This window comes from Oncorhynchus clarkii, chromosome 25, assembly GCF_045791955.1.
Source record: "Oncorhynchus clarkii lewisi isolate Uvic-CL-2024 chromosome 25, UVic_Ocla_1.0, whole genome shotgun sequence".
Lineage (NCBI taxonomy): Eukaryota > Metazoa > Chordata > Actinopteri > Salmoniformes > Salmonidae > Oncorhynchus > Oncorhynchus clarkii.
In genome coordinates this window covers 16,106,910-16,133,277 of record NC_092171.1, presented here as the reverse complement: position 1 = coordinate 16,133,277, position 26,368 = coordinate 16,106,910, and the positions used below count along the sequence as shown (strand labels likewise).

At 42.4% G+C, this 26,368-nt stretch overlaps 1 protein-coding gene across 1 annotated transcript; it reads right to left on the bottom strand.

Moving 5' to 3' along the window:
• Positions 1-1,715: 1,715 nt before the first annotated feature.
• On the bottom strand, positions 1,716-26,368 carry LOC139383568 (serine protease 3-like). Its single transcript, XM_071128152.1, has 5 exons — positions 26,285-26,368; positions 24,256-24,491; positions 24,035-24,174; positions 23,639-23,748; positions 1,716-1,833 (listed from the first exon to the last, which is right to left on the bottom strand). The coding sequence occupies exons 1-5, from the start codon at positions 26,329-26,331 to the stop codon at positions 1,716-1,718; spliced, it is 651 nt and encodes a 216-aa protein (XP_070984253.1). The 5' UTR covers positions 26,332-26,368.

The window sequence follows — 26,368 nt, the reverse complement described above, 5'->3', positions numbered from 1 at the left end:
ATGTATAAAGTTTGGAACGACCAAGACTCTTCCTAGAGCTGACCACACATCCAAACTGAGCAATCGGGGGTAGATTGGTCTTGGTCAGGGAGGTGACCAAGAATTCGATGGTCACTCTGACAGAGCTCCAGAGTTTCTCTGTGGAGATGGGAGAACCTTCCAGATGGACAACCATCTTTGCAGCATTTCACTGATCAGGCCCTTATGGTAGATTGAAGCCAATCCTCAGTAAAAGGTACATGACAGGCAGCTTGGAGTTTGCCAAAAGGCAAGTAAAGAACTCTCAGACCATGAGAAGCAAGATTATCTGGTAAGATCTATGTTTTTCTGCTGCAAGGACTGGGAGACTAGTCAGGGTCGAGGCAAAGATGAACAGAGCAAAGTACAGAGAGATCCTTGATGAAAACCTGCTCCAGAGTGCTCAGAACCTCAGACTAAGGCAAAGGTTCACCTTCCAACAGGACAGCGACCCTAAGCACACAGCCAAGACAATGCAGGAGTGGCTTCGGGACAAGTCTCTGAATGTACTTGAGTGGCCCAGCCAGAGTCCGGACTTGAACCTGATCGAACATCTCTGGACAGACCTGAAAATAGCTGTGCAGCAACACTCCCCATCCAACCTGACAGATCTTGACGGGATCTGCAGAGAAGAATGGGAGAAACTACCCAAATACAGGTGTGTCAAGCTTGTAGCGTCATACCCAAGAAGACTCAAGGCTGTAATCACTGCCAAAGGTGCTTCAACAAAGTACTGAGTAAAGGGTCTGAAAACTTATGTAAATGTGATATCAGTTTTCTTTGTTTATATACATTTGCAAAAATGTATAAAAACCTGTTTTTGCTTTGTCATTATGGGGTATTGTGTGCAGATTGATCATGATTTTTAAAAATCCATTTTATAATAAGGCTGTAACGTAACAAAATGTGAAAAAAGTCAAGGGGTCTGAATACTTTCCGAATGCACTGTATGTTTTTTACATGGGGAAATGCATTTGGCTTGTGTTATCTTTCTTGAATAACCCACCCCCTGTTCCTCTACCCCAGTGATATCGCTCTGTGGGCAGGGCCTCTCTGTATGAGCAGCTGCCTCACATCTGGAATTTAATATAAACATCATGTCCAATAAAATCATTCCATTTCCTTAATTACTATTCCTGTCATTTCCGCACTAAATGAAAAGTTATTAATTCTGGGCCAACACAAACACACCCCTCCAATATGAGGAGCTACTCCTGAAGCTGCACCACCCCGACTACAGGGCGTTGTCACTGGGCTGGAAACCCCACATGTAGGGGTACACAAGGTTTCTGCCCGCCCCCCCGCGTGTGTGTGTGTGTGTGTGTGTGTGTGTGTGTGTGTGTGTGTGTGTGTGTGTGTGTGGGGGGGGGGGGGGGTTAGTGCCGCATATTTTAATAGAACACGAAATGGCGTCTTGTTTTCCATACCCTCCAAATCGACCACTGAAGCCAGTAAAACCATGACAGGCGCAACCGCTCGTTTTGTCTCCCTCTCTCTCGCTCTCTCTCTCTCTCTCTCTCTCTCTCTCTCGCTCTCTTTCTTTCACTGCTTCTCAGTACATTCAACACATGCCTTTAATGACTGTCCTGCCGTTTTTCTCTCTCCAGCCCAGTACCTCTTTCTTTTCTTCAATACATTTTTTTCACTCATTTCTTTCACACACTCTGACTGTCTGTGTTTCTCCCATGCCTGAGATTCTATGTGTTGATGACAGCCAGGGCCCTGCTGGTGACCTGCCTGTTGGCATCCTGCCTGGAGTCGTGACCTTTGGCCAGCCTGGTGGCATCCTGCCTGAAGTCCTGCCTGGTGGCCAGCCTGGTGGCCAAAGGAATTGTAGGATAGTGTGAGGGTATGCGATTTTCTCACAGCACATACCCTCACACTATCATATAGTGCCTTCGGAAAGTATTCAGACCCCTTGACTTTCTCCACATGTTGTTAGGTGACAGCCTTATTCTAAATGTATTCATCTACACACAATACCCCATAATCTACACACAACACCCCATAATGACAAAGCAAAAATGGGTTAGAAGAAATGTATTAAAAATACAAAACTTAAATATTAAATATTTAGTGCTTTATCCGGGTAGCCGGAAATTGGGGCATTGCAGTAGTCTAACCTAGAAGTGACAAAAACATGGATGAATTTTTCTGCATCATTTCTGATCTTTGCAATGTTATGTAGATGGAAAAAAGCTGTCCTTGAAACAGTTTTGATATGTTCGTCAAAAGAGAGATCAGGGTCCAGAGTAACGCCAAGGTCCTTCACAGTTTTATTTGAGATGACTGTACAACCATCAAGATTAATGGTCAGATTCAACAGAAGATCTCTTTGTTTCTTGGGACCTAGAACAGGCATCTCTGTTTTGTCCGAGTTTAAAAGAAGAACATTTACAGCCATCCACTTCCTTATGTCTGAAACACAGGCTTCCAGCGAGTGCATTTTTGGGCTTCACCATGTTTCATTGAAATGTACAGCTGTGTGTCATCCGCATAGCAGTGAAAGTTAACATTATGTTTTCGAATGACATCCCCAAGAGCTAAAATATATAGTGAAAACAATAGTGGTTCTAAAACGGAACCTTGAGGAACCCCGAAATTTACAGTTGATTTGTCAGAGAACAAACCATCCACAGAGACCAACTGATATCTTTCTAACAGATAAGATCTAAACCAGGCCAGAACTTGTCAGGTTGGATAGGGAGAGTTGCTGCAAAGCTGTTTTCAGGTCTCCCCAGAGATGTTTGATCGGGTTCAAGTCCGCGCTTTGCCTGCTCCACTCTAGGACATTCAGAGACTTGTCCCGAAGCCACTGCTGCATTGTCTTGTCGGTTGGATGGTGAACCTTCGCTCCCTTGCTCCGTTCATCTTTGCCTCAATCCTGACTAGTCTCCCAGTCCCTGCCACTGAAAAACATCCTCACATTCTGGTGCTGCCACCACAATGCTTCACCATAGGGATGGAGCCAGGTTTCCTCCAGACGTGACGCTTGGCATTCCCAGCCAAAGAGTTCAATCTTGGTTTCATCAAATCAAATCAAATCAAATTTCATTTGTCACATACACATGGTTAGCAGATGTTAATGCGAGTGTTGCGAAATGCTTGTGCTTCTAGTTCCGACAATGCAGTAATAACCAACGAGTAATCTAACCCAACAATTCCACGACTACTACCTTATACACAAGTGTAAAGGGATAAAGAATATGTACATAAAGATATATGAATGAGGGATGGTACGGAACGGCATAGGCAAGATGCAGTAGATGGTATAGAGTACAGAATATACATATACATATGAGATGAGTAATGTAGGGTATATAAACATAAAGTGGCATAGTTTAAAGTGGCTAGTGATACATGTATTACATAAAGATGGCAAGATGCAGTAGATGATATAGAGTACAGTATATACATATACATATGAGATGAGTAATGTAGGATATGTAAACATTATATTAAGTGGCACTGTTTAAAGTGGCTAGTGATACATTTTTACATCAAGACCAGAGAATCTTGTTTCTCATGGTTTGAGAGTCTTTAGGTACCTTTTGGCAAACTCCAAGTAGGCTGTCATGCGTCTTTTACTGAGGAGTGGCTTCCGTCTGGCCACACTACCATAAAGGCCTAATTGTTGGAGTGCTGCAGAGATGGTTGTCCTTCTGGAAGGTTCTCCCATCTCCACAGAGGACCTCTGTAGCTCTGTTAGAGTGACCATCGGCTTCTCCCCCGATTTCTCAGTTTGGCTGGGCGGTCAGCTCTAGAAAGAGCCTTGGTGGATCCAAACAGGAGGCCACTGTATTCTTGGGGACATTTAATGCTGCAGACATTTTTTGGTACCCTTCCCCAGATCTGTGACTCAACGCAATCCTGTCTTGGAGCTCTACGTACACTTCCTTCGACCTCATGGCTTTTGGTTTTTGCTCTGACATGCATTGTCAACTGTGGGACCTTATATAGACAGGTGTGTGCCTTTCCAAATCATGTCCAATCAATTGAATTCACCACAGGTGGACTCCAATCAAGTTGTAGAAACATCTCAAGGATCAATGGAAACAGGATGTACTTGAGCTCAATTTCGAGTCTCATAGCAAATGGTCTGAATACTTATGGAAATAAGGTATTTCTGTATTTTGTTTTTAATAAATGTGCTAAAATAAAAAAGCACTCATAAAAAAACTGTTTTTGCTTTGTCATTATGGGGTATTGTGTGTAGCTGAGGAAATAGTTTTATTTCATCCATTTTAGAATAAGGCTGTCACGTACCAAAATGTGGAAAAAGTCAAGGGGCCTGAATACTTTCCGAAGGCACTGTACGTCACAAACAGAATTATCAACTGAAATGAGCTCTTACAGGACGTTATTATCAACTCTAGCAGTCCCATTGATTTCACGGCTCCCACTGCCCACAGACATATTCAAAGGGCACAGATGAATGGAGGCTGCACATGAATACGTAGCTTACTCTCCTTGTAAAATGTGTCACAAGTTTGTGTCTTTGTATCTGCATACGTACATGGTGATGAATGCTTGACACAACTTAATTTCAGCCAAACCTACACTAACCCTCACATTATGTATGTATGATTTGACATGGAAATGACTGTTCTGATTCTTCTTGAAGCATTTTATTATCCACGAGTGGAAAAGGATTTAGTGTGCGATATAAGAGAATTTAGAGAGTAATACATACACAAAGATGAATGTATACTCTCAAATACCACTGGTTTTGTAATCAATGCTCTTTCTACACCACACACAATTAAACTACCAATTAAGGCCCATTATGGGTGTTCCACTAGAAACGACCACAAGCAGCACCACAGGCTCATCATTGTGTGTAAACAGATGTCTCCTGTGCTGTTATCCAAAGAAACTCAGACTAATCCACAAACTTTATGAACATAATTACTGATCAAAATTAAAGTGAGAGAGCAGCTTATATTGAGGACAGCAATAAAGTTAGAGTATTTCCAGTAAATGGACTTTGAGAGTTATAAGTGTTCGGGAGATACATCCTTCTGAAGGATGGAATTATGGGTACTGTGCTCACTGTAATTGTTGTCCTCAGAAAGTGGGCATTTGTTTTTTCTGTTGGGAAGTTGTCATATTGGCCTCGGTGGGTAGGGGGATGCCTATGACCACAAGAGGGGGACAAATAACACAATTTATGAGTCACAATTTGTAATGGGATAAAAACCTGTACAGAGTTGATATCACACAAGGTGAAAAACAATACCTATCGAGACTCCCTTGTAAAGAGCAATTGTCAATAAATACAAGTATACCATAAATATGACATGTAGTGGGGCTCCATAGAAATAAGCCCCCCAAATCCACTTTTATGTTTCAAACTCATCAAAATTGAATCACGGATAAATCTGAAGGCTCTGCATTGCTAAAAGGAATAAACAAAATCATAAACACACAAGTTCAATAAGGGTGTACACACCATTGGCGTGGCCAAAAGTGTCATGCACTTCCACATCTCAGTTCCCATTCTACTTCCCCACAACCTTAATTAGATAGTAGAGTTCTCACCTGGCCACACAATACTCTGTTGTGGACGGCTGCATAGAGACCTGGCCTTGCCAACAGCCCCTGGATATACAGATTTGTGGGGAAAAGTCCTTCCTATCTGTCCCTTGGTCAATGCAGCAAATCAGGCCCAACATCAAACCAACAGACCGCAGCACATACACAAACCAGCTTTCTTCCATCAGATCTTTTGGAGCACTAACAAACCTCTCGACACGTAAAAAACATATGGGTCCTTTTATCTCCAGTTCACACCACCACCAATGATCTAATATAGAATCTGGTGATGTACAAGTTACTGCCAGGGTGCTTCTTTGATGTTTAAGTGGCAAATTAGATCTTTCTTTGAGAAGAACGGTATCAATTATTGACTGAGTTTTTCACACGTTGAGGAGGCTCATGACCACTTGTTTAATGTGCAACAAGCAGCTGCCCCTCTGAACTCTTGTCTTTGATGACTACCAAATGTTACCATTCATGTGGCGCAGGACAGGGGGAACAATGACTGACATCCCAGAGTAACTGACCTGGTCTGTTGGACTGTCTCACCTCTCTGAGCACTCCCATGATGTAGAGGTTGTTGGTTCAGTGTGTGCATGTATGAGGTGTTTCCTCTACAGTGGGTTACAACCCAGCCCTTTAGGGAGAGCTCAAGGAGCGCTACGTAAAGTAGTCTGTGTGAATTCATTCTTAACCCCTGATACATGAGGGGAAAGCGCCATCAAAGAATGTGTGAGAGAGAGAGAGAGAAAGAGAATGAGAGAGAGAAGGAGAGAGAGAACTGTGTAAACAGGGCATAGAAACCAGATATCCCCCCAATCACAAGGTAATATAGGAAGAGAATGTGTTTAGCAGAGTCCTTTAAAGCCTAAGGCCTCAGAGGGAGAGGCTTGTGTTGGTCATGCGGGTATTCTATACTATGGAGGTGCGTGCTTCATGTTCTAACTAGCGGGGGGCTGGCTAGACTCTCTCCAGACCAGACTGGGAGTGAATAATAGGCTGGGGTGTTTCCAGACTCACATCCCCTTGTGAGCCCAGTCCAGCTATTATGATGAAGTTACAGGGAGAGTAAGTGAACTAAAGAGAGAGAGGTGCTCGTCTCCTCTTGCTGCTGGAGGTAATTTCAGATTATATTGCAGCGGAAGCTAAACTGACAGAGGCAGAATTTATAGGATTCAGCTCAGAGATCACAATATTATTGAGCCTTGTTTATAAACACACATTCAGGATGTTTGTGAGTATAGTCTATGTACACGTGTCATCTTTCTGTGCAGAGCGTCAGTGTTCTGAAAACAGGGCCTAAAGCGGGCCCGTCTATCTTTTTAACAAGCAATATGTATAGTACATAGTGTGAGGTTGTACGCCACAGTGACCCCCAAAATCTCACTACATCCTGCACAGTGATGGTTGTATGGACTGAATCAGTCGGGTCTGTGTCCTTATCTGGACAAACAAACTGCAGAGTACTATAATGTTGCGGTAGGAGATTTTGCGATAGGACCGTTGAGGTACCCCGTCAAGAGTGATACAAGTCATCTCACTCAAGTTCTCATGTCACCCGGCTAACAGGTGACTCACAGGCCCGCCGGACTGACCTGGTTATGTATCCTGCCCTTTTATTCGGAGATTAGCCTTATGTGGTGCCGTTACGTTGGTTTCGAGATCCTAGATAATATCAATCAGACTTAGAGTACCTCTTGTTTTACTTTAGCTTTCCCTTTGTATGCTTTTACATCTAGACTCACGCAAGCTATACCTTGGTTACGGTTTACAGTCTATGTCCGTCGACTAATACTACTTGAGTATTAATATAGAGGATACCTGTTGCAATAAAATGATTATTCTGTCCAAACTGTTTTATTGTCTTTAGTGTAGAAACTACACTTGTTCCCCTAGATTAAAGGTGTCAGAGGCGTTCTCTCTCCTAGGGTTTTGGGTCTAGTTTCTACTTTTTATTCAATGTTTGCAGTTCACACAGTTGTACACGTTATTACAGTTTCTTTTTGGTCCTTAATCTATAACATCAAACATCATCAAAACACTTAATTAATGCCTCATATATGTATTACAACAAGTGGTTAATTACCTTAGCGTAGGCTGACCTGGTTGGTCCCCAAAGAGTATGTTCTTCCACTCACAATTGCTCTAGAGGCTTATCCAATCACTCAGTATCTGTTTCTCCTACTAGAAGTTTGTACTATGATTTACTGATTAGTGAAGAGAACGGTTCGAGATCAAGTCCCTTTGTAACACCCCCGATGCTATTCATCTACCCCGGTTAGGGGCTGGATATATTCAGCACGAGGAGTGTATTGGGTAGTTGTCTCAGTATGTCTCGTTCAGAGATCAGAAGTCAAGAGATACAATTGTTCTAGAGTATGAAAGTCAGATATTAGCGCTGAGGCACATTCTAATCTTGCGGCTAGCTATTCCTGTAAAGGGTCAGTTTGACATGTCGCACTGGCACATGACACCGACACATTTTTAGATGCGACAACCTGTCACTGTGAAAATGTCACTGTGAAATGCCACTGCGAAACTATCACCAGTGACAGTGTCTATGCATCCTTTAAGCCCAAATTTTGCATCAGGTTAACCCAGTCACATTCTACTGTTGGTTTAGCTTTTTCTTGTTTTGTTGATGACTCGCCTTCTTCCTCATCTGGGGGCGGTACTGGAACGTAAGGTACCTCATCGAACCAGGCATTTGGCTCCCACTTAAGAGGCGGAGCTAGTGGTGAAGGTGTGGGCGGATCCAGTAAAGGAGGTGTCATCAGAGCCCTTTTTTGTGCTACCGCATCAATACTATTTATCGTGCTGGGGGTGGGGATGTGGAGACGGATACAAATTAGATTATCTCTCTGGCACACACCTCGACAGAAAAGAGCAATCTGCCCTTCCCTCTCTTGTCATGTAGTACACTCCCATGGCTTTCCCCCTGTGGTTAACTGGCTCTTGACTCTCTCCTCCTCTGCTACACCATCCCCATTATAAGACCATCACCACTGCTTACCAAGCCATGGCGCATGATGTCACTTCATGGTGGTTTCGGCTTTGCCAGCGATGGCTGTGACAATTTGTGCCCTTCTGGCAAGCCTGGTTTCTGCCAACCTGGCATCCAGCCACCACAGCCCAGGCATCTACACCCCAACCCCACCCACCACCCTGCCCACTGCAGAAACTACTACAGTCCACAAAGGAACCCAAGTCCCAATGATTTCCATTTCAGAGGGCAGCTTTATACAGATATGTCCGGAATTATGTATGCCCAGGTTCAGTTAATTGCTGTTCCTCCTCCTTTCTCTCCTCCTACCTTTCATCCTACGTCTCCACCTCCTTCTCTATAATTTAGACCAGGACTTTATCGTTGTGTTGCGAGGCGGAGCGGGGCAGGGCAGGCGCTCTGTGGGCCTGTGGCGGGTGATGGATGGCTTCTGGAGAGGAAATGCAGCGCTGGCGATGAGAGAATGTGGAAATGTACAGGTGGCACGCGGCCCACTTGGCCTGGCTCACTCTGGGTTCTGTTAAGACAGCCTTTCTTCCTGTGCCGGGGGTGGGTGGACACAGGGCTGGGATCAAACAGTGCAGAGGCAATGAGGGGTGCTGCTGGTGGTGGGGGGGGGGGGGGGTAAATTGAGTGGACAGTTTTAAATCAGATCAGATTAATCATGCCAGAAACCCCCCCTCCATTCCATTCCCCTGTGCTGTCCTCTCTTTTTATGGGTATTTCCACCCACTGCCACTGTGGGCTGCTCAGTGCTCAGTTCTCTGCCTGGGCAGGGTTATTGAAGTCATTCATGTTTGATTTCTGAAGCTGTTAACTGCTGTGTTTCATTTCCTCCCATGATATGAATCTCATTAATGACATATGCTTTGATCGTCATTAAACACCACCCTACACAACATGCTCCTGTGAGCCTGCAGATGATATAGCGAGTGCAGGTGGGATTCAGAAATAGTGTTTTCAATATCTAAAGTTGGGGTTTTTCGCTTGCGGCCATTGTTGGTACACAATGCACATCTCTGGGATGGAGAGAGGATGCGGATGCCCCTGTTGTCTTCAGTAGTGTGTGATTATACAGGCTTCCCAGCCATGGCTGTGGCTTCTGGGTTGGAAACCAAACCCCAGAAAGGTGGTCAAACTGGGAGAAACTGCCAGCCTCTCAGTGGGTCAGATACCGGAAGCAGGAGAACAAGGTGATGATTTGGAGTTTAGAGTCCGATCGTTTCCTTATGTGACGATCTCACTCTGAACACCGTCCCCTTCCACCCACGCCTGGAGAGAGAGTGAGGAATGTAGAGGGAGGTAGGAGTGAGGGAAGTGGGGGGGGGGGGGGGGGGGGGGCAGAGGGAGGGACAGAGAGAAAGAGGGAGAGGATTGAGTCGAGAGGATGAGATGGGAAAGAGAATGCACATCTCACTTTTACAGAGGACACTGTCCCAAAATGATGGCATGGCAAAAATTGAATGGCATGAAATGCATTTTTATGAAATGGCTTGAGCGTAATTTGAGTTATGAAGAGTTGAGTCACACGAGAATGGGTATCACTATATCTTTATAAGTATGACATACAGTTGGATAAGGGAGGAACTAGAAAGGAAAAGGAATAATTGTGTATTGAGTATGTATCCTCTCTTGTGTATAATCAAGGATCTTGAAAGTACATACAGTATTTTAGGAGTACACAGTGAATTTCAAATTGGATTGTAATATTATTCAATTGAGCTACAACATTTTCAGAACATTCACAGTTTTTTGCCTCCCTCCTTCATTAAACATTCTAGGTTCTACATTTCTAAACATTTAGACAGAAAAAAGAGACGTCAAAGTACAGTTCTGCAGTAAATAACATTCTTGCATGACAGAAATGTCAGTGTCTGTCAATGATCTAAACCAGACATTGTTTAGGAGATTTTTGACTTTACCGCTGAAATTCAACCATGTTTGAAAACCTACCGTATTTCCAAGATAAATACATAGATATATAATCAATGTAATTTTTGTCTTATTCTACAATGCTGCTCTTATCCTTCTCTTTTTTCATTCTTCTTTACAGTTTAATGCAGTTGGTTTATTGGCTCAGCCTTCACTGTTCTGTGGCAGTGGGGCCTTGCCAGTAGTCGTGGTTGCTATAAAAACGAATCATTTTAATTTCCTTGTATCTTATTTCATTCATTTACTTTAATCACAGTCTATGGGAGGCACCAATGTTTCCCCATGAGTGGCGTCTGTTAAAGAGAGCAGAAATGCCGAGAGGTCCTTTTGAGTTTGCACCAGGGTGAGACACGCATACTATACTGCATTTAATGACTGCACTGGAGCTCAAGCGATTAGGGCTCATCTCAAAAGATCTCAATGCCCTTTTGATGTTCAGATCCTACAAATGAAATAAGGAGGAAGAAAAATAAATCACATCTGGTTTAGAATGTATTTTTATAACGACTGGCTTTCAAAACTGATAGGGGGTGAAAATGGCTTGATCTAAGATGTACCCTCCCTGTGAACTGAGTGAGTGAGAGAGATGAGAGAGGGCATTAAGAAGTGGTGGAGTGGCAAACCAAGGCCATGACTAGTAGTCTTGTAGGATGGCTGAGTGGAGGCAGCAGCAGGCCAGTGAATGATTATGAGCTCTGTCTGGGAAATGAATTATCAACGATTCAGACAGGAAACTAGAACCAGAGCTCAGGACTGCTTTCATGTCTCATTTCATTTTCCAAGAGAAACCTCATTTTTCTTTATTTACTATCTTCATAAAAGCTAACTAACTTCATCAATATTGTGTCCATCGTAGAAGAGTAAAAGCCCATCCATCATCAGATATTTTGGAATGATCTTTAAAGATGTGACAATATTTTGTTGAAATTTTGTTTATATATATTATGTATTGTTGGTGATTGAGGTGAGTGAAAATAATATTTTCCCCTGTCATGCAGAATGACAGAGAAGCATGTCCTGTTGCTCACACTAATGACCTGAGGGACTGGGAGAGAGGGGGAGAAGTGGACACAAGTGTTTTATGATCTGGTACCACAGTGAACAAAGCAAGTAATCGGCAGACACAGAGGAGCAGGTAGTTTCACTTAACCCCTGTTCAGGACCGACTGCTGCCTTAACTGGTAGCACATGGCCCAGTGTACATTAGAGAGGCCGCTTCGCCTGCTGCCGCCGGCTCCACCCTCAGCAGATCCATCTCTCTCAGAGCCGACAGGGGGCCTCCGGCCACACCACCACAGAGACAGAGAAGGATGGTGGGGGCCGGGCAAATTTTCATACAGCCTAATGGAAGATGACAGGTTGGCCAACCCTAAAACTCACTCTGTTGCCCCAATGCATCATGGTAGAGGGGTGTTACAGAGAAGCCAGGTTAATGTCACTGTGTTATCATCCTACAGTAGCTAATGCTCTCCTCCTGAATTCTCTGTAGACACTCAAGTTACAGCAGCCAGCCGGCCACACAGCCAGTAACACACAAAGACTTGAGAAAGTCACAACCCTGGTTTGTGTGAGGGGTACCTGTCTTATCAAATGGAGCAGGAAGCATTTACTGAATATCTGTGGGTTGTGGCTTTCGCTTTCTCCCATTAGTGTTTGGTGTTGTTAGCATGCCGATTGGCCTACGGTAAATGCTTGTCGTTGGTCGGCCACTCTGGAAGGCACTGTGGTCACAGAAACCCCTGAGATGTGTGTGTGTGTGTGTGTGTGTGTGTGTGTGTGTGTGTGTGTGTGTGTGTGTGTGTGTATGCGTAGGGTTAGGATCAGTGGCAGTAACCACCATCCATATAAGGCCAATAGCTGGCTGGCCAGGTTAACTCCTTCTCTGGTCCAGTGTCACCAGTATCGGTTTCCTCCATGTGGTTCCACTTATACCGCCAGGGCTTCAGCTACAATCTGTCTACTGTTGGCTGGGCCACAGACGGGCAGACAGGCCACAGCTGGGATGAGTAGGACCTAGACCAGGGTTGGGCAACTTTGATGGGGCTACAGTAGTCTCACTAAGCGCAAACCAGATGGGATGTCATATCGCTGCAGAATGCTGTGGTAGCCATGCTAGTTAAGTGTGCCTTGAATTCCAAATCAAATCAAATCAAAAATAAATTGTATTTGTCACATGCGTCGAATACATGCGTCGAATACAACAGGTGTAGACCTTACAGTGAAATGCTTACTTACACGTCCTTAACCAACAATGCAGATTTAAGATAAAATAAGTTTTAAGTAAAAAAATCTGTAATAAATCATTAAAGAGCATCAGTAAAATAACAATAGTTATAGGGGGTATTGGTACAAAGTCAATGTGTGCGGGTACCGGTTAGTCGAGGTACTACAGTCCCTGGTTCGAATCTAGGCTGTATCACATCCGGACGGGATTGGGAGTCCCATAGGGCGGTGCACAATTGTTCCAGCATCGTCCTGGTTTGGTCGGGGTAGGCTGTCATTGTAAAAAATAATTTGTTGACTTGCCTAGTTAAATAAAGAATATATATATATTATTTTTTTAAATACCTTGTCACAACACAACTGATTGGCTCAAACGTATTAAGAAAGACATTCCACAAATGAACTTTTAACAAGGCACACCTGTTAATTGAAATTCATTCCAAGTGACTACTCATGAAGCTGGTTGAGAGAATGCCAAGAGTGTGCAAAGCTGTCATCAAGGCAAAGGGTGGCTATTTAAAGAATCTCAAATATATAATATATCATGATTTGTTTAACACTTTTTTGGTTACTACATGATTCCATATGTGTTATTTCATAGTTTTGAAATATTCACTATTATTCTACAATGTAGAAAATAATACAAATAAATACATGTATTCAAACTTTTGACTGGCACTGTAGTAAAACAAAAAAATGCTATTATTTTTACCCTAACTCTACCACCACTTCCCTAATTGGAGAAAACGAATTGAAAACAACACTTAATATGTACAATCTCATTGTTAACGACAAGGCAAAATAAAATTCAAATGGGCTCAGGAAAAACAACTCTGAATGAGAGCAAGTCAACGTAGCAGCAAATTATATAAAAAAGGTCATAGCTTTCGTAGAGTCACAAATATGCACAGCACATTACTTCTGTTTTCGTCTGTTTGAAACGGAAGGCCCACTCCCTCTGGACTCCAGGTCCTTCCTGCACCACTTACTGTGGGACTCACCACTTGATGAGTCCTGAGAGCCATTCTCCAATATAGCAGGAGAAAGCTGATCCCTGCACGTCACCCTTCACAGAAATGAAAATACAATAACTAGAAGAGTATTATTTGTATCCTGGATAGTTTTCTTTAATGCACAGATTGTTCTTGGCTATAAATGTATTTTTTAAACATAAAATAAGTGAAATCATATGAATCCATCTCTGTTCACTCTGTCATTGTGTGCCATCTTGTTACCATTCTGAGCTAACCTGAGTGAGCTCAACTATGAATGGTCCTGAGGCACCAAAAAAAAGCGTCAATGGAAAGCAGTGTCAAGCAGCGCCAAGGGAAAGGACCAACGATGTTAGGATGAAACAGTCAGAGGTCACCAAGCGCAACATAGCTTCAGCGTGTACAGTGCCTTGCGAAAGTATTCGGCCCCCTTGAACTTTGCGACCTTTTGCCACATTTCAGGCTTCAAACATAAAGATATAAAACTGTATTTTTTTGTGAAGAATCAACAACAAGTGGGACACAATCATGAAGTGGAACGACATTTATTGGATATTTCAAACTTTTTTAACAAATCAAAAACTGAAAAATTGGGCGTGCAAAATTATTCAGCCCCCTTAAGTTAATACTTTGTAGCGCCACCTTTTGCTGCGATTACAGCTGTAAGTCGCTTGGGGTATGTCTCTATCAGTTTTGCACATCGAGAGACTGAATTTTTTCCCCATTCCTCCTTGCAAAACAGCTCGAGCTCAGTGAGGTTGGATGGAGAGCATTTGTGAACAGCAGTTTTCAGTTCTTTCCACAGATTCTCGATTGGATTCAGGTCTGGACTTTGACTTGGCCATTCTAACACCTGGATATGTTTATTTTTGAACCATTCCATTGTAGATTTTGCTTTATGTTTTGGATCATTGTCTTGTTGGAAGACAAATCTCCGTCCCAGTCTCAGGTCTTTTGCAGACTCCATCAGGGTTTCTTCCAGAATGGTCCTGTATTTGGCTCCATCCATCTTCCCATCAATTTTAACCATCTTCCCTGTCCCTGCTGAAGAAAAGCAGGCCCAAACCATGATGCTGCCACCACCATGTTTGACAGTGGGGATGGTGTGTTCAGCTGTGTTGCTTTTACGCCAAACATAACGTTTTGCATTGTTGCTTAAAAAGTTCAATTTTGGTTTCATCTGACCAGAGCACCTTCTTCCACATGTTTGGTGTGTCTCCCAGGTGGCTTGTGGCAAACTTTAAACGACACTTTTTATGGATATCTTTAAGAAATGGCTTTCTTCTTGCCACTCTTCCATAAAGGCCAGATTTGTGCAATATACGACTGATTGTTGTCCTATGGACAGAGTGTCCCACCTCAGCTGTAGATCTCTGCAGTTCATCCAGAGTGATCATGGGCCTCTTGGCTGCATCTCTGATCAGTCTTCTCCTTGTATGAGCTGAAAGTTTAGAGGGACGGCCAGGTCTTGGTAGATTTGCAGTGGTCTGATACTCCTTCCATTTCAATATTATCGCTTGCACAGTGCTCCTTTGGATGTTTAAAGCTTGGGAAATCTTTTTGTATCCAAATCCGGCTTTAAACTTCTTCACAACAGTATCTCGGACCTGCCTGGTGTGTTCCTTGTTCTTCATGATGCTCTCTGCGCTTTTAACGGACCTCTGAGACTATCACAGTGCAGGTGCATTTATACGGAGACTTGATTACACACAGGTGGATTGTATTTATCATCATTAGTCATGTAGGTCAACATTGGATCATTCAGAGATCCTCACTGATCTTCTGGAGAGAGTTTGCTACACTGAAAGTAAAGGGGCTGAATAATTTTGCACACCTAATTTTTCAGTTTTTGATTTGTTAAAAAAGTTTGAAATATCCAATAAATGTCGTTCCACTTCATGATTGTGTCCCACTTGTTGTTGATTCTTCACAAAAAAATACAGTTTTATATCTTTATGTTTGAAGCCTGAAATGTGGCAAAAGGTCGCAAAGTTCAAGGGGGCCGAATACATTCGCAAGGCACTGTAAATCAGCTAGAAAGATGTGTCGGCATCGAGTAATTGTCTCTGGCCCCCTCCCAGCTAGGGGGGGTGATGAGCTCTACAGCAGTCTCACAACTTAATCGCTGGTTGAAAACTGTTTTCTGCCCTTCCCAAAAGATATAATTTGTAGATAATTGGCCCTCTTTCTGGGACTCACCCACAAACAGGACCAAGCCTGGCCTGCTGAGGAGTGACAGACTCCATCCTAGCTGGAGGGCTCTAACTCCCCTAGATCCACAATGAGATAGGGTGCATGCCAGGCAGAAGGCTGTTAGCCAGACTGCCAGCATAGTGGAGTCTGCCACAAGCACAGTCAGTATAGTCAGCTCAGCTATCCCTATTGAGACCGTGTCTGTGTCTCGATCTAGGTTGGGCAATACTAAACATGGTGGTGTTCGCCTTAGCAATCTCACTGGAATAAAGACCTCCTCCATTCCTGTCATTATTGAAAGAGATTGTGATATCTCACATCTCAAAATAGGGCTACTTAATGTTAGATCCATCACTTCCAAGGCAGTTATAGTCAATTAACTAATCACTGATCACAATCTAGATGTGATTGGCCTGACTGAAACATGGTTTAAGCCTGATGAATTTACTGCATTAAATGAGACCTCACCTCCAGGTTACACTAGTGACCATATCCCCCTGCACATCCCGCAAAGGTGGAGGTGTTGCTAACATTTACCATAGCAAATTTCAATTTACAAAAAAAACGACTGCGTTTTCATCTTTAGAGCTTCTAGTCATTATATCTATGCAGCCTACTCAATCACTTTTTATAGCTACTGTTTACAGGCCTCCTTTGCCATATACAGCGTTCCTCACTGAGTTCCCTGAATTCCTATCGGACCTTGTAGTCATGGCAGATAATATTACAATTTTTGGTGACTTTAACATTCACATGGAAAAGTCCACAGACTCACTCCAAAAGGCTTTCAGAGCCATCATCACCTCAGTGGGTTTTGTCCAACATGTCTCCGGACCTACTCACTGCCACAGTCGTACTCTGGACCTAGTTTTGTCCCGTGGAATAAATATTGTGGATCTAATGTTTTTCCTCATAATCCTGGACTATCATTTTATTACATTTGCAATTGCAACAAATAATCTGCTCAGACCCCAATCAAGGATAATCAAAAGCCGTGCTATAAATTCTTAGACAACCCAAAGATTCCTAGATGCCCTTCCAGACTCCCTCCACCGACCCAAAGATGTACAGTTAACCACCTAACTGAGGAACTCAATTTTACCTTGCGTAATACCCTAGATGCAGTCTCACCCCTGAAAACAAAAAACGTTTGTCATAAGAAACTAGCTCCCTGGTATACAGAAAATACAGAAAGCTCTGAAGCTTCCAGAAAATTGGAACAGAAATGGCGCTACACCAAACTAGCTTGGAAAGACAGTACCGTTCAGTATTGAAGAGCCCTTACTGCTGCTCGATCTTCCTATTTTTCCAACTTAATTGAGGAAAATAAGAACAATCCCACATTTATTTTTTGATACTGTCGCAAAGCTAACTAAAAAGCAGCATTCCCCAAGAGAGGATGGCTTTCACTTCAGCAGTAATAAATTCATGAACTTCTTTGACGAAAAGATCATGATCATTAGAAGCAAATTACGGACTCCTCTTCAAATCTGAATATTCCTCCAAAGCCCAGTTGTCCTGAGTCTGCACAACTCTGCCAGGACCTAGGATCAAGGGAGACACTCAAGTTTTTAAATTCTATATCTCTTGACACATTGATGATAATAATCATGGCCTCGAAACCTTCAAGTTGCATACTGGACCCTATTCCAACTAAACTACCGACAGAGTTCCCTGTCTTAGGTCACCACTTTGTTTTAAGAATGCGAAATGTCAGAATAATAGTAGAGAGACTGATTTATTTCAGCTTTTATTTCTTTCATCACATTACCAGTGGGTCAGAAGCTTACATACACTCAATTAGTATTTGGTAGCATTGCCTTTAAATAGTTTGACTTGGGTCAAATGTTTCAGGTAGCTTTCCACAAGCTTCCCACAATAAATTGGGTGAATTTTGGCCCATTCCTCCTGACAGAGCTGGTGTAACTGAGTCAGGTTTGTAGGCCTCCTTGCTTGCATACGCTTTTTCAGTTCTGACCCACACATTTTCTATAGGATTGAGATCAGGGCATTGTGTTGGCCACTCCAATACCTTGACGTTGTTGTCCTCAAGCCATTTTGCCACAACTTTGGAAGGATGCTTGGGATCATTGTCCATTCGGAAGACCCATTTGCGACCAAGCTTTAACTTGACTGATGTCTTGAGATGTTGCTTCAACATATCCACATAATTTCCTACCTGATGATGCCATCTATTTTGTGAAGTGCACCAGTCCTTCCTGCAGCAAAGCACCCCCACAACATGATACTGCCACCCCCGTGCTTCACGGTTGGGATAGTGTTCTTCGGCTTGCAAGCCTCCCCCTTTCTCTTCCAAACATAACGATGGTCATTATGGCCAAACAGTTATATTTTTGTTTCATCAGACCAGAGGACATTTCTCCAAAATGTACAATCTTTGTCCCCATGTGCAAATTGCAGTCTGGCTTTTTATGGCGGTTTTGGAGCAGTGGCTTCTTCCTTGCTGACGGGCCTTTCAGGTTATGTCGATATAGGACTCGTTTTACTGTGGATATAGATACCTTTATACCTGTTTCTTCCAGCATCTTCACAAGGTCCTTTGTTGTTGATTTGCACTTTTCTCACCAAAGTACGTTCATCTCCAGGAGACAGAACGCATCTCCTTTCTGAGCGGTATGACGGCTGCATGGTCCCATGGTGTTTATACTTGCGTACTATTGTTTGTACAGATTAACGTGGTACCTTCAGGCGTTCGGAAATTTCTCCCAAGGATGAACCAGACTTGTGGAGGTCTACAATTTTCTAAGGTCTTAGCTGATTTCTTTTGATTTTCCCATGATGTCAAGCAAAGAGGCACTGAGTTTGAAAGTAGTCCATGAAATACATCCACAAATGAAATACATGACTCAAATTATGTAAATTAGCCTATCAGAAGCTTTTAAAGCCATGACATAATTTTCTGGAATTTTCCAAGCTGATTAAATGCACAGTCACCTTAGTGTATGTAAACTTCTGAACCACTGGAATTGTGATACAGTGAATTATAAGTGAATTAATCGGTCTGTAAACAATTGTTGGAAAAAGTACTTGTGTCATGCACAAAGTAGATGTCCTAAACAACTTGCCAAAACTACAGTTTGTTAACAATACATTTGTGGAGTGAAGTTTTAATTACTCCAACCTAAGTGTATGTAAACTTCCGTCTTCAACTGTACACAAAACTCTTCAGTCTGGTTTTAGACCCCATCATAACACTGCGACTGCACTTGTGAAGGTGGTATATTACCTTTTAATGGCATCAGACCGAGGCTCTGCTTCGGACCTCGTACTCCTAGACCTTAGTGTTGCTTTTGATATCATCGATCACCACATTCTTTTGGAGAGATTGGAATCCCAAATTGGTCTACACTGACAAGTTCTGGCCTGTTTAAGATCTTATCTGTCAGAAAGGTATCAGTTTGTCTCTGTAGATGATTTGTCCTCTGACAAATCAAATGTAACTTTCGTGGTTCCTTAATTAAGGCTCCATTTTAGGACCACTATTTTCACGTTATATTTTATCTCTTGGTGATGTCATTCAGAAACACAATGTTAACTTTCACTGCTTTGTGAATGGCACACAGCTGTACATTTCGATGAAACATGGTGAAGCCCCAAAATTGCCCTCCCTGGAAGCCTGTGTTTCAGACATAAGGAAGTGGATGGCGGCAAATGTTCTACTTTAAACTTGGACAAAACAGAGATGCAATTTCTAGTTCCCAAGAAACAAAGAGATCTTCTGTTGAATCTGACAATTAATCTTGATGGTTGTGCAGTCGTCTCAAATAAAACTGTGAAGTGCCTCGGCGTTACTCTGGACCCTGATCTCTCTTTTGACGAACATATCAAGACTGTTCCAAGGACAGCTTTTTTCTATCTACGTAACATTGCAGAAAGGCAGGGCTTTCTCCTATAGAGCTCCATTTTTATGGAATGGTCTGTCTACCCATGTGAGAGACGCAGACTCTGTCTCAACCTTTAAGTCTTTATTGGAGACTCATCTCTTCATTAGGTCCTATGATTGACTGTAGTCTGGCCCAGGAATGTGACGGTGAACGGAAAGATACTCGAGCAACGAGCCGCCCTTGCTGTCTCTACCTGGCCGGTTCCCTTCTCTCCACTGGGATTCTCTACCTCAAACCGTATTACAGGGGCTGAGTCACTGGCATAATTGTCCTCTTCCATGCCGTCCCTAGGAGGGGTGCGTCACTTGAGTGGGTTGAGTCACTGACGTGATCTTCCTGTCCGGGTTCGGCGCCCCCCCTTGGTTTTGTGCTGTGGGGGAGATCTTCGTGGGCTATACTCGGCCTTGTCTCAGGATGGTAAGTTGGTGGTTGAATATATCCCTCTAGTGGTGTGGGGGCTGTGCTTTGGCAAAGTGGGTGGAGTTATATGCTACCTGTTTGGCCCTGTCCGGGGGTATCGTCGGAAGGGTGCCACAGTGTCTCTCGACCCCTCCTGTCTCAGCCTCCAGTATTTATGCTGCAATAGTTTATGTGTCGGGGGGCTAGGGACAGACTGTTACACAGTGGGGCAAAAAAGTATTTAGTCAGCCACCAATTGTGCAAGTTCTCCCACTTAAAAAGATGAGAAAGGCCTGTAATTGTCATCATAGGTACACTTCAACTATGACAGACAAAATGAGAAAAAAAATCCAGAAAAGACATTGTAGGATTTTTAATGAATTTATTTGCAAATTATGGTGGAAAATAAGTATTTGGTCACCTACAAACAAGCAAGATTTCTGGCTCTCACAGACCTGTAACTTCTTCTTTAAGAGGCTCCTCTGTCCCCCACTCGTTACCTGTATTAATGGCACCTGTTTGAACTTGTTATCAGTATAAAAGACACCTGTCCACAACCTCAAACAGTCACACTCCAAACTCCACTATGGCCAAGACCAAAGAGCTGTCAAAGGACACCAGAAACAAAATTGTAGACCTGCACCAGGCTGGGAAGACTGAATCTGCAATAGGTAAGCAGCTTGGTTTGAAGAAATCAACTGTGGGAGCAATTATTAGGAAATGGAAGACATACAAGACCACTGATAATCTCCCTCGATCTGGGGCTCCACGCAAGATCTCACCCCGGGGTTTCAAAATGATCACAAGAACTGTGAGCAAAAATCCCAGAACCACACGGGGGGGCCTAGTGAATGACCTGCAGAGAGCTGGGACCAAAGTAACAAAGCCTACCATCAGTAACACACTACGCCGCCAGGGACTCAAATCCTGCAGTGCCAGACGTGTCCCCCTGCTTAAGCCAGTACATGTCCAGGCCCGTCTGAAGTTTTCTAGAGAGCATTTGGATGATCCAGAAGAAGTTTGGGAGAATGTCATATGGTCAGATGAAACCAAAATATAACTTTTTGATAAAAAAAGTTGCATCCAAAGAACACCATACCTACTGTGAAGCATGGGGGTGGAAACATCATGATTTGGGGCTGTTTTTCTGCAAAGGGACCAGGACGACTGATCCGTGTAAAGGAAAGAATGAATGGGGCCATGTATCGTGAGATTTTGAGTGAAAACCTCCTTCCATCAACAAGGGCATTGAAGATGAAACGTGGCTGGGTCTTTCAGCATGACAATGATCCCAAACACACCGCCCGGGCAACGAAGGAGTGACTTCGTAATAAGCATTTCAAGGTCCTGGAGTGGCCTAGCCAGTCTCCAGATCTCAACCCCATAGAAAATCTTTGGAGGGAGTTAAAAGTCTGTGTTGCCCAGCAACAGCCCCAAAACATCACTGCTCTAGAGGAGATCTGCATGGAGTAATGGGCCAAAATACCAGCAACAGTGTGTGAAAACCTTGTGAAGACTTACAGAAAATGTTTGACCTCTGTCATTGCCAACAAAGGGTATATAACAAAGCATTGAGATAAACTTTTGTTATTGACCAAATACTTATTTTCCACCATAATTTGCAAATAAATTCATAAAAAATCCTACAATGTGATTTTCTGTATTTTTTTCTCATTTTGTCTGTCATAGTTTAAGTGTACCTATGATGAAAATTATAGGCCTCTCTCATCTTTTTAAGTGGGAGAACTTGCACAATTGGTGGCTGACTAAATACTTTTTTGCCCCAATGTATCTGGAGTAATTCTCCTGCCTTATCCTTATTCAGTGTGAATTTAAGTATGCTCTCTCTAATTCTATCTCTCTTTTTCTCTCTCTCTTTCTTTCTCTCTTTCATTCTTTCTTTCTTTCTTTCTCTCTCTCGGAGGACCTGAGCCCTTGGATCATAACTCAGGACTATCTGTCCTGATGACTCCTTGCTGTCCCCAGTTCACCTGGCCGTGCTGCTGCTCCAGTTTCAACTGTTCTGCCTGCAGCTATGGAACTCTGACCTGTTCACCGGACGTGCTACCTGTCCCAGACCTGCTGTTTTCAACTCTCTAGAGACAGCAGGGGCGGTAGAGAGACTCTGAGTGATATGGAAAAAAAAGCCAACTGACATTTACTCTTGAGGTGCTGTTCTGTTGCACCCTCTACAACCACTGTGATTATTATTATTTGACCCTGCTGGTCATCTATGAACATTTGAACATCTTGGCCATGTTCTGTTATAATCTCCCCCCAGCACAGCCAGAAGAGGACTGGCCACCCTCCTAGCCTGGTTCCTCTCTAAGTTTCTTCCTAGGTTCCGGCCTTTCCAGGGTGTTTTTCCTAGCCACCGTGCTTCTACACCTGCATTGCTTGTTTTAGGCTGGTTTTCTGTACAGCACTTTGTGACATCAGCTGATGTAATAAGGGCTTTATATATACATTTGATTGATTTTGCATTACTCCAATCATATCGCATCGAGAGCCAAACGTCACTGACATAAATTGGTTGTGTTGTTGTCCTCTGGTGGCTAGCTAGCTAAAATGATCTCTTTCCTAAATTGGCCATGGTGGAGATAGGGATTTGGACTAGTGGTTTTAATTAATCCTCCATGCTAGCCAATGATTATAATGGCAATTCTGATCCAACCACAAATTCATACAATGTGCCCCTGGCCTGAGAGAACGGGATTTCAACATATGTAGAGGGCTAATGTTAACTAGCTATCGTTGCCCATGAAAGGAAGCTAGGCTAGCGAGCAAGATTTTTTTGTCAAGTAGCCTAGGACAGCAAAACATGAACGTGTGTACTGTATGTCAGAGTGATAAATTGTTTCTTCTACATGAAAGAGAGGACGATGACATTGGAGTTTCTCTACAGGTAGGGTGAGTCAACATGTTTTTTCTACTTGCACAAACGCCACACACCCACAGAAATCTGAATCAAGCATTAACAGACACATCATATTTAGCTTACGTTGATTGTAATAAATCGTTTTTGGTATCTTTTAGTTGTCACTGTTTTAAACTAAGCATAGATGATTTGATGTTGTTGAAATGTTGAAGTTGAAATGGTGCTGGAACAGTGGAGGCAGCTCCTGTTTTCTTTGCTACTTGTAGTAACTCTCCGTGGTTCTAAATCAATAGTTGTTTAGTGAAAATGTTGCAAACATTAACTTGCTTGACCATGCTGCATGAATATTTTTGAACCCACGCACCGCTACTGGCTTTCTGCCAAAACACTACAATCCTGCTAGACTGTGTACATACAAAGAGGCAAAGAATATTCCAGGATTCACTCAAGGAGATCTGGAGATCTGAGAACACCTTTTATTTGGAGTACATCATTTGTTTACTCACTATTCAATGAATTATCTTTATTGATTTCTTCCATTATCCATTCTCGGTACTTGCAAACATCCATGAAGTTGATTGGAACTTTACTCTCTATTTTACTACCCCGTGAGGTCACACCATACAGGAGGCCATCTTTGTTCATCAGACTTCCTCCAGAGTCCCCCTGTGTGAGGTACAGAAGAATAAACACAAATATTATATATTTAATTAGATGGGCCTACATTAAGAAGTACAACAAATCGTTTGTATGCCAACAGCACTAATCACATTATTCAGTAATCAACTCTTCATTTGATAAAGTAATGATAAAAGATTATGAAGGTTGTTCGATTGACTTTTACTGTAAATAAAATTTGATAAGTTAGTCACCCACCACTGTTATTTTTGGGGCAGAAATGATATGTAACTAGGCAGGGAATTGTAAGCGTGTGAATTGAAATCAGTCTTACATGGCAGGCGTCCATCTTCCCTGGAGCTGCTGCGCAGAATCGCATTTGAATTTTGGTTTGAGCATCTTCTGTGGGGTAACACTCAGTGACTTGGAGGTCTCCTGATTTTGAACACTGTAGTTTCTCTGGCTTTCTACCACCTGTGGAGTTGAGATTAGAGAAAATGATATAAATCCTGCAAGTAGGTTCTTGTGCATCACTCAACTCTGTGTGTTTTTCACCTTCTGTGTAACTCCAGCCTGCAATTCTCACATTCTCCTTCAACACAGGTGTCTGGCATGTAGAGGGAGGAAGCTGAATGGTAGTGAACTGAGGGTATGCCTTAGGTAGCTTCAGCAGCATGATGTCATGAGGAACACTTTTGATTACATTACGTCGTATGTTTTCTTCAGGAATCTGGACCTCTTCTGGTTTAGGTGTTCCACCTGGATGTGCACCCAGTATCGCTGTTATTGTACTAAAGGGAAGATGTATAAAGAGACAGTTTGTTTTATCACTGTTACCTTGGGTTATAAAAGACCAGTTAGAGTTTCTCAATCATGTACAAGTATTTTTTGGAACAATGTTGCCCATTTTCAAAACAGTCACAGAACTCTGTAGCCTTTTGCCAAACAGTAAATGCATATGTAGTTGCCTTCACAAAAAGCAAATACATCATCAAAACTATACTGCCAAAATGGCAAATACATTCTTCCAAAGAACATGACTGCCTGCAAAAAGATTATCACAACCATATATACCTTTTGCCTCAAGTTGCCTCACATTGAATCAATAGATTTTATTTGCAGTCACTAAATCATGATGATCAAAATACTATTAAATGATGCATAATTATGGGCAAATACTCACCTTTTATGCATATTTTACCAAACAATTTCATACACATCAAATTATATATCCTTCTTGAATCAAAATAACATGTAAAATAAGTACATTTTGCGCAGCATTCATTCATTGGTATGATCACAATCCAATGTATTCAATACGTAGGCTGCTCTGCTGACAGGTTGGTAGACTTTCCACCACCAAGCAGAAAGCCAATCCCCAGTAGAAATATGGACAGGTGAGTACAGTGGAGAACTGCTGATATGAATGGATAGGCCTCAGCCGACACCAAAGCAAAGCTCGTAATGGAAGGTCACAATGTCGAAGATGATGAGTTACAGTTTCTCTCAATGGCGTACAAGCATTTCTTGGAACAATGTTGATTTTCAAAACCGTGTTCTTAAGACACAGAACTCTGTGGTCTTTTGCAAAACAGTAAAAACATAAAAAAAATGTTGGTGCTTTCTCAAAACATAAATATATTCATCAAAAGATGCAGCATTATAGGATATTAGAAATGACTCTGCTTTTAAGCTTATTTCACCAAACAATTGAACACACATCAAAACAAATATAATTCCTGATCAAAGAGAAGGCAGGATTCATTCATCAGTATCATCACAATCCAATTCCGTTACATGTATTCAGTACAAAGTCTGTTCATAGGTTTGAAGACTTTCCATCTGCAAGCTGAAACACAATTCAACATAGAAATATGGAAAGGTGAATACACTGGAAGAACACATCTGATATGAATGTAGATCTCAATCCACACTAAAACAAAGCTCTGTAATGGATGCTCACAATGTTGGAGAGGATGACATAGGAGGTCCCAAAGTTACTTAGAAGTAGAGGTAACCAAAATTCATTCTCTGCATGTGCACAATATTGTAAAAAATCGTAATACTTTGATAGTCCTCTTTACCTAGATCGTTCCCTATATTGTACCTGATGTCACACTGATAGAGCCATTTCAAATGTTGTGCTCCAGTATTTACTGATTGTCGGAAACAGTGAACACATCTGTAACCATTTCTCTTCTGATGAAAACAATGTGTTCTGGGAACAAAACACCTTACAGAGAATTTTCGATTCATTTATGACAATTCTTTTTTTTTTAAGGAGTCTGGGGTATTCAATCAAGGTACAACTGCAATAAATGATCAGATGTTCTGCAAACGTATTTACGCTTTTAATTATTGTTGTTCTGAAATAGGGACGTTCCAAAAAACGCTTTTACGCGATTGAGAGAAACAAATGAATTAAGGAATCCATAAACAGCTTGTAAGGTAATCAGCAGAATACCAAATCAAAACTAGTTGCCATACAAACAAATGACATAAAAATGACACAATTAACCCATATCACCCTGTGCCAATATAAAACATTCATCTTCCTGTAGATAAAGTTTAGCCATCACTTTACCTCCCATAGCTAGTGCAGTGCTCAGCTGTAAGGACCCCATTTCTCATGAATAAGAGAGCCACCACATTCTTGTGACTCCATTTT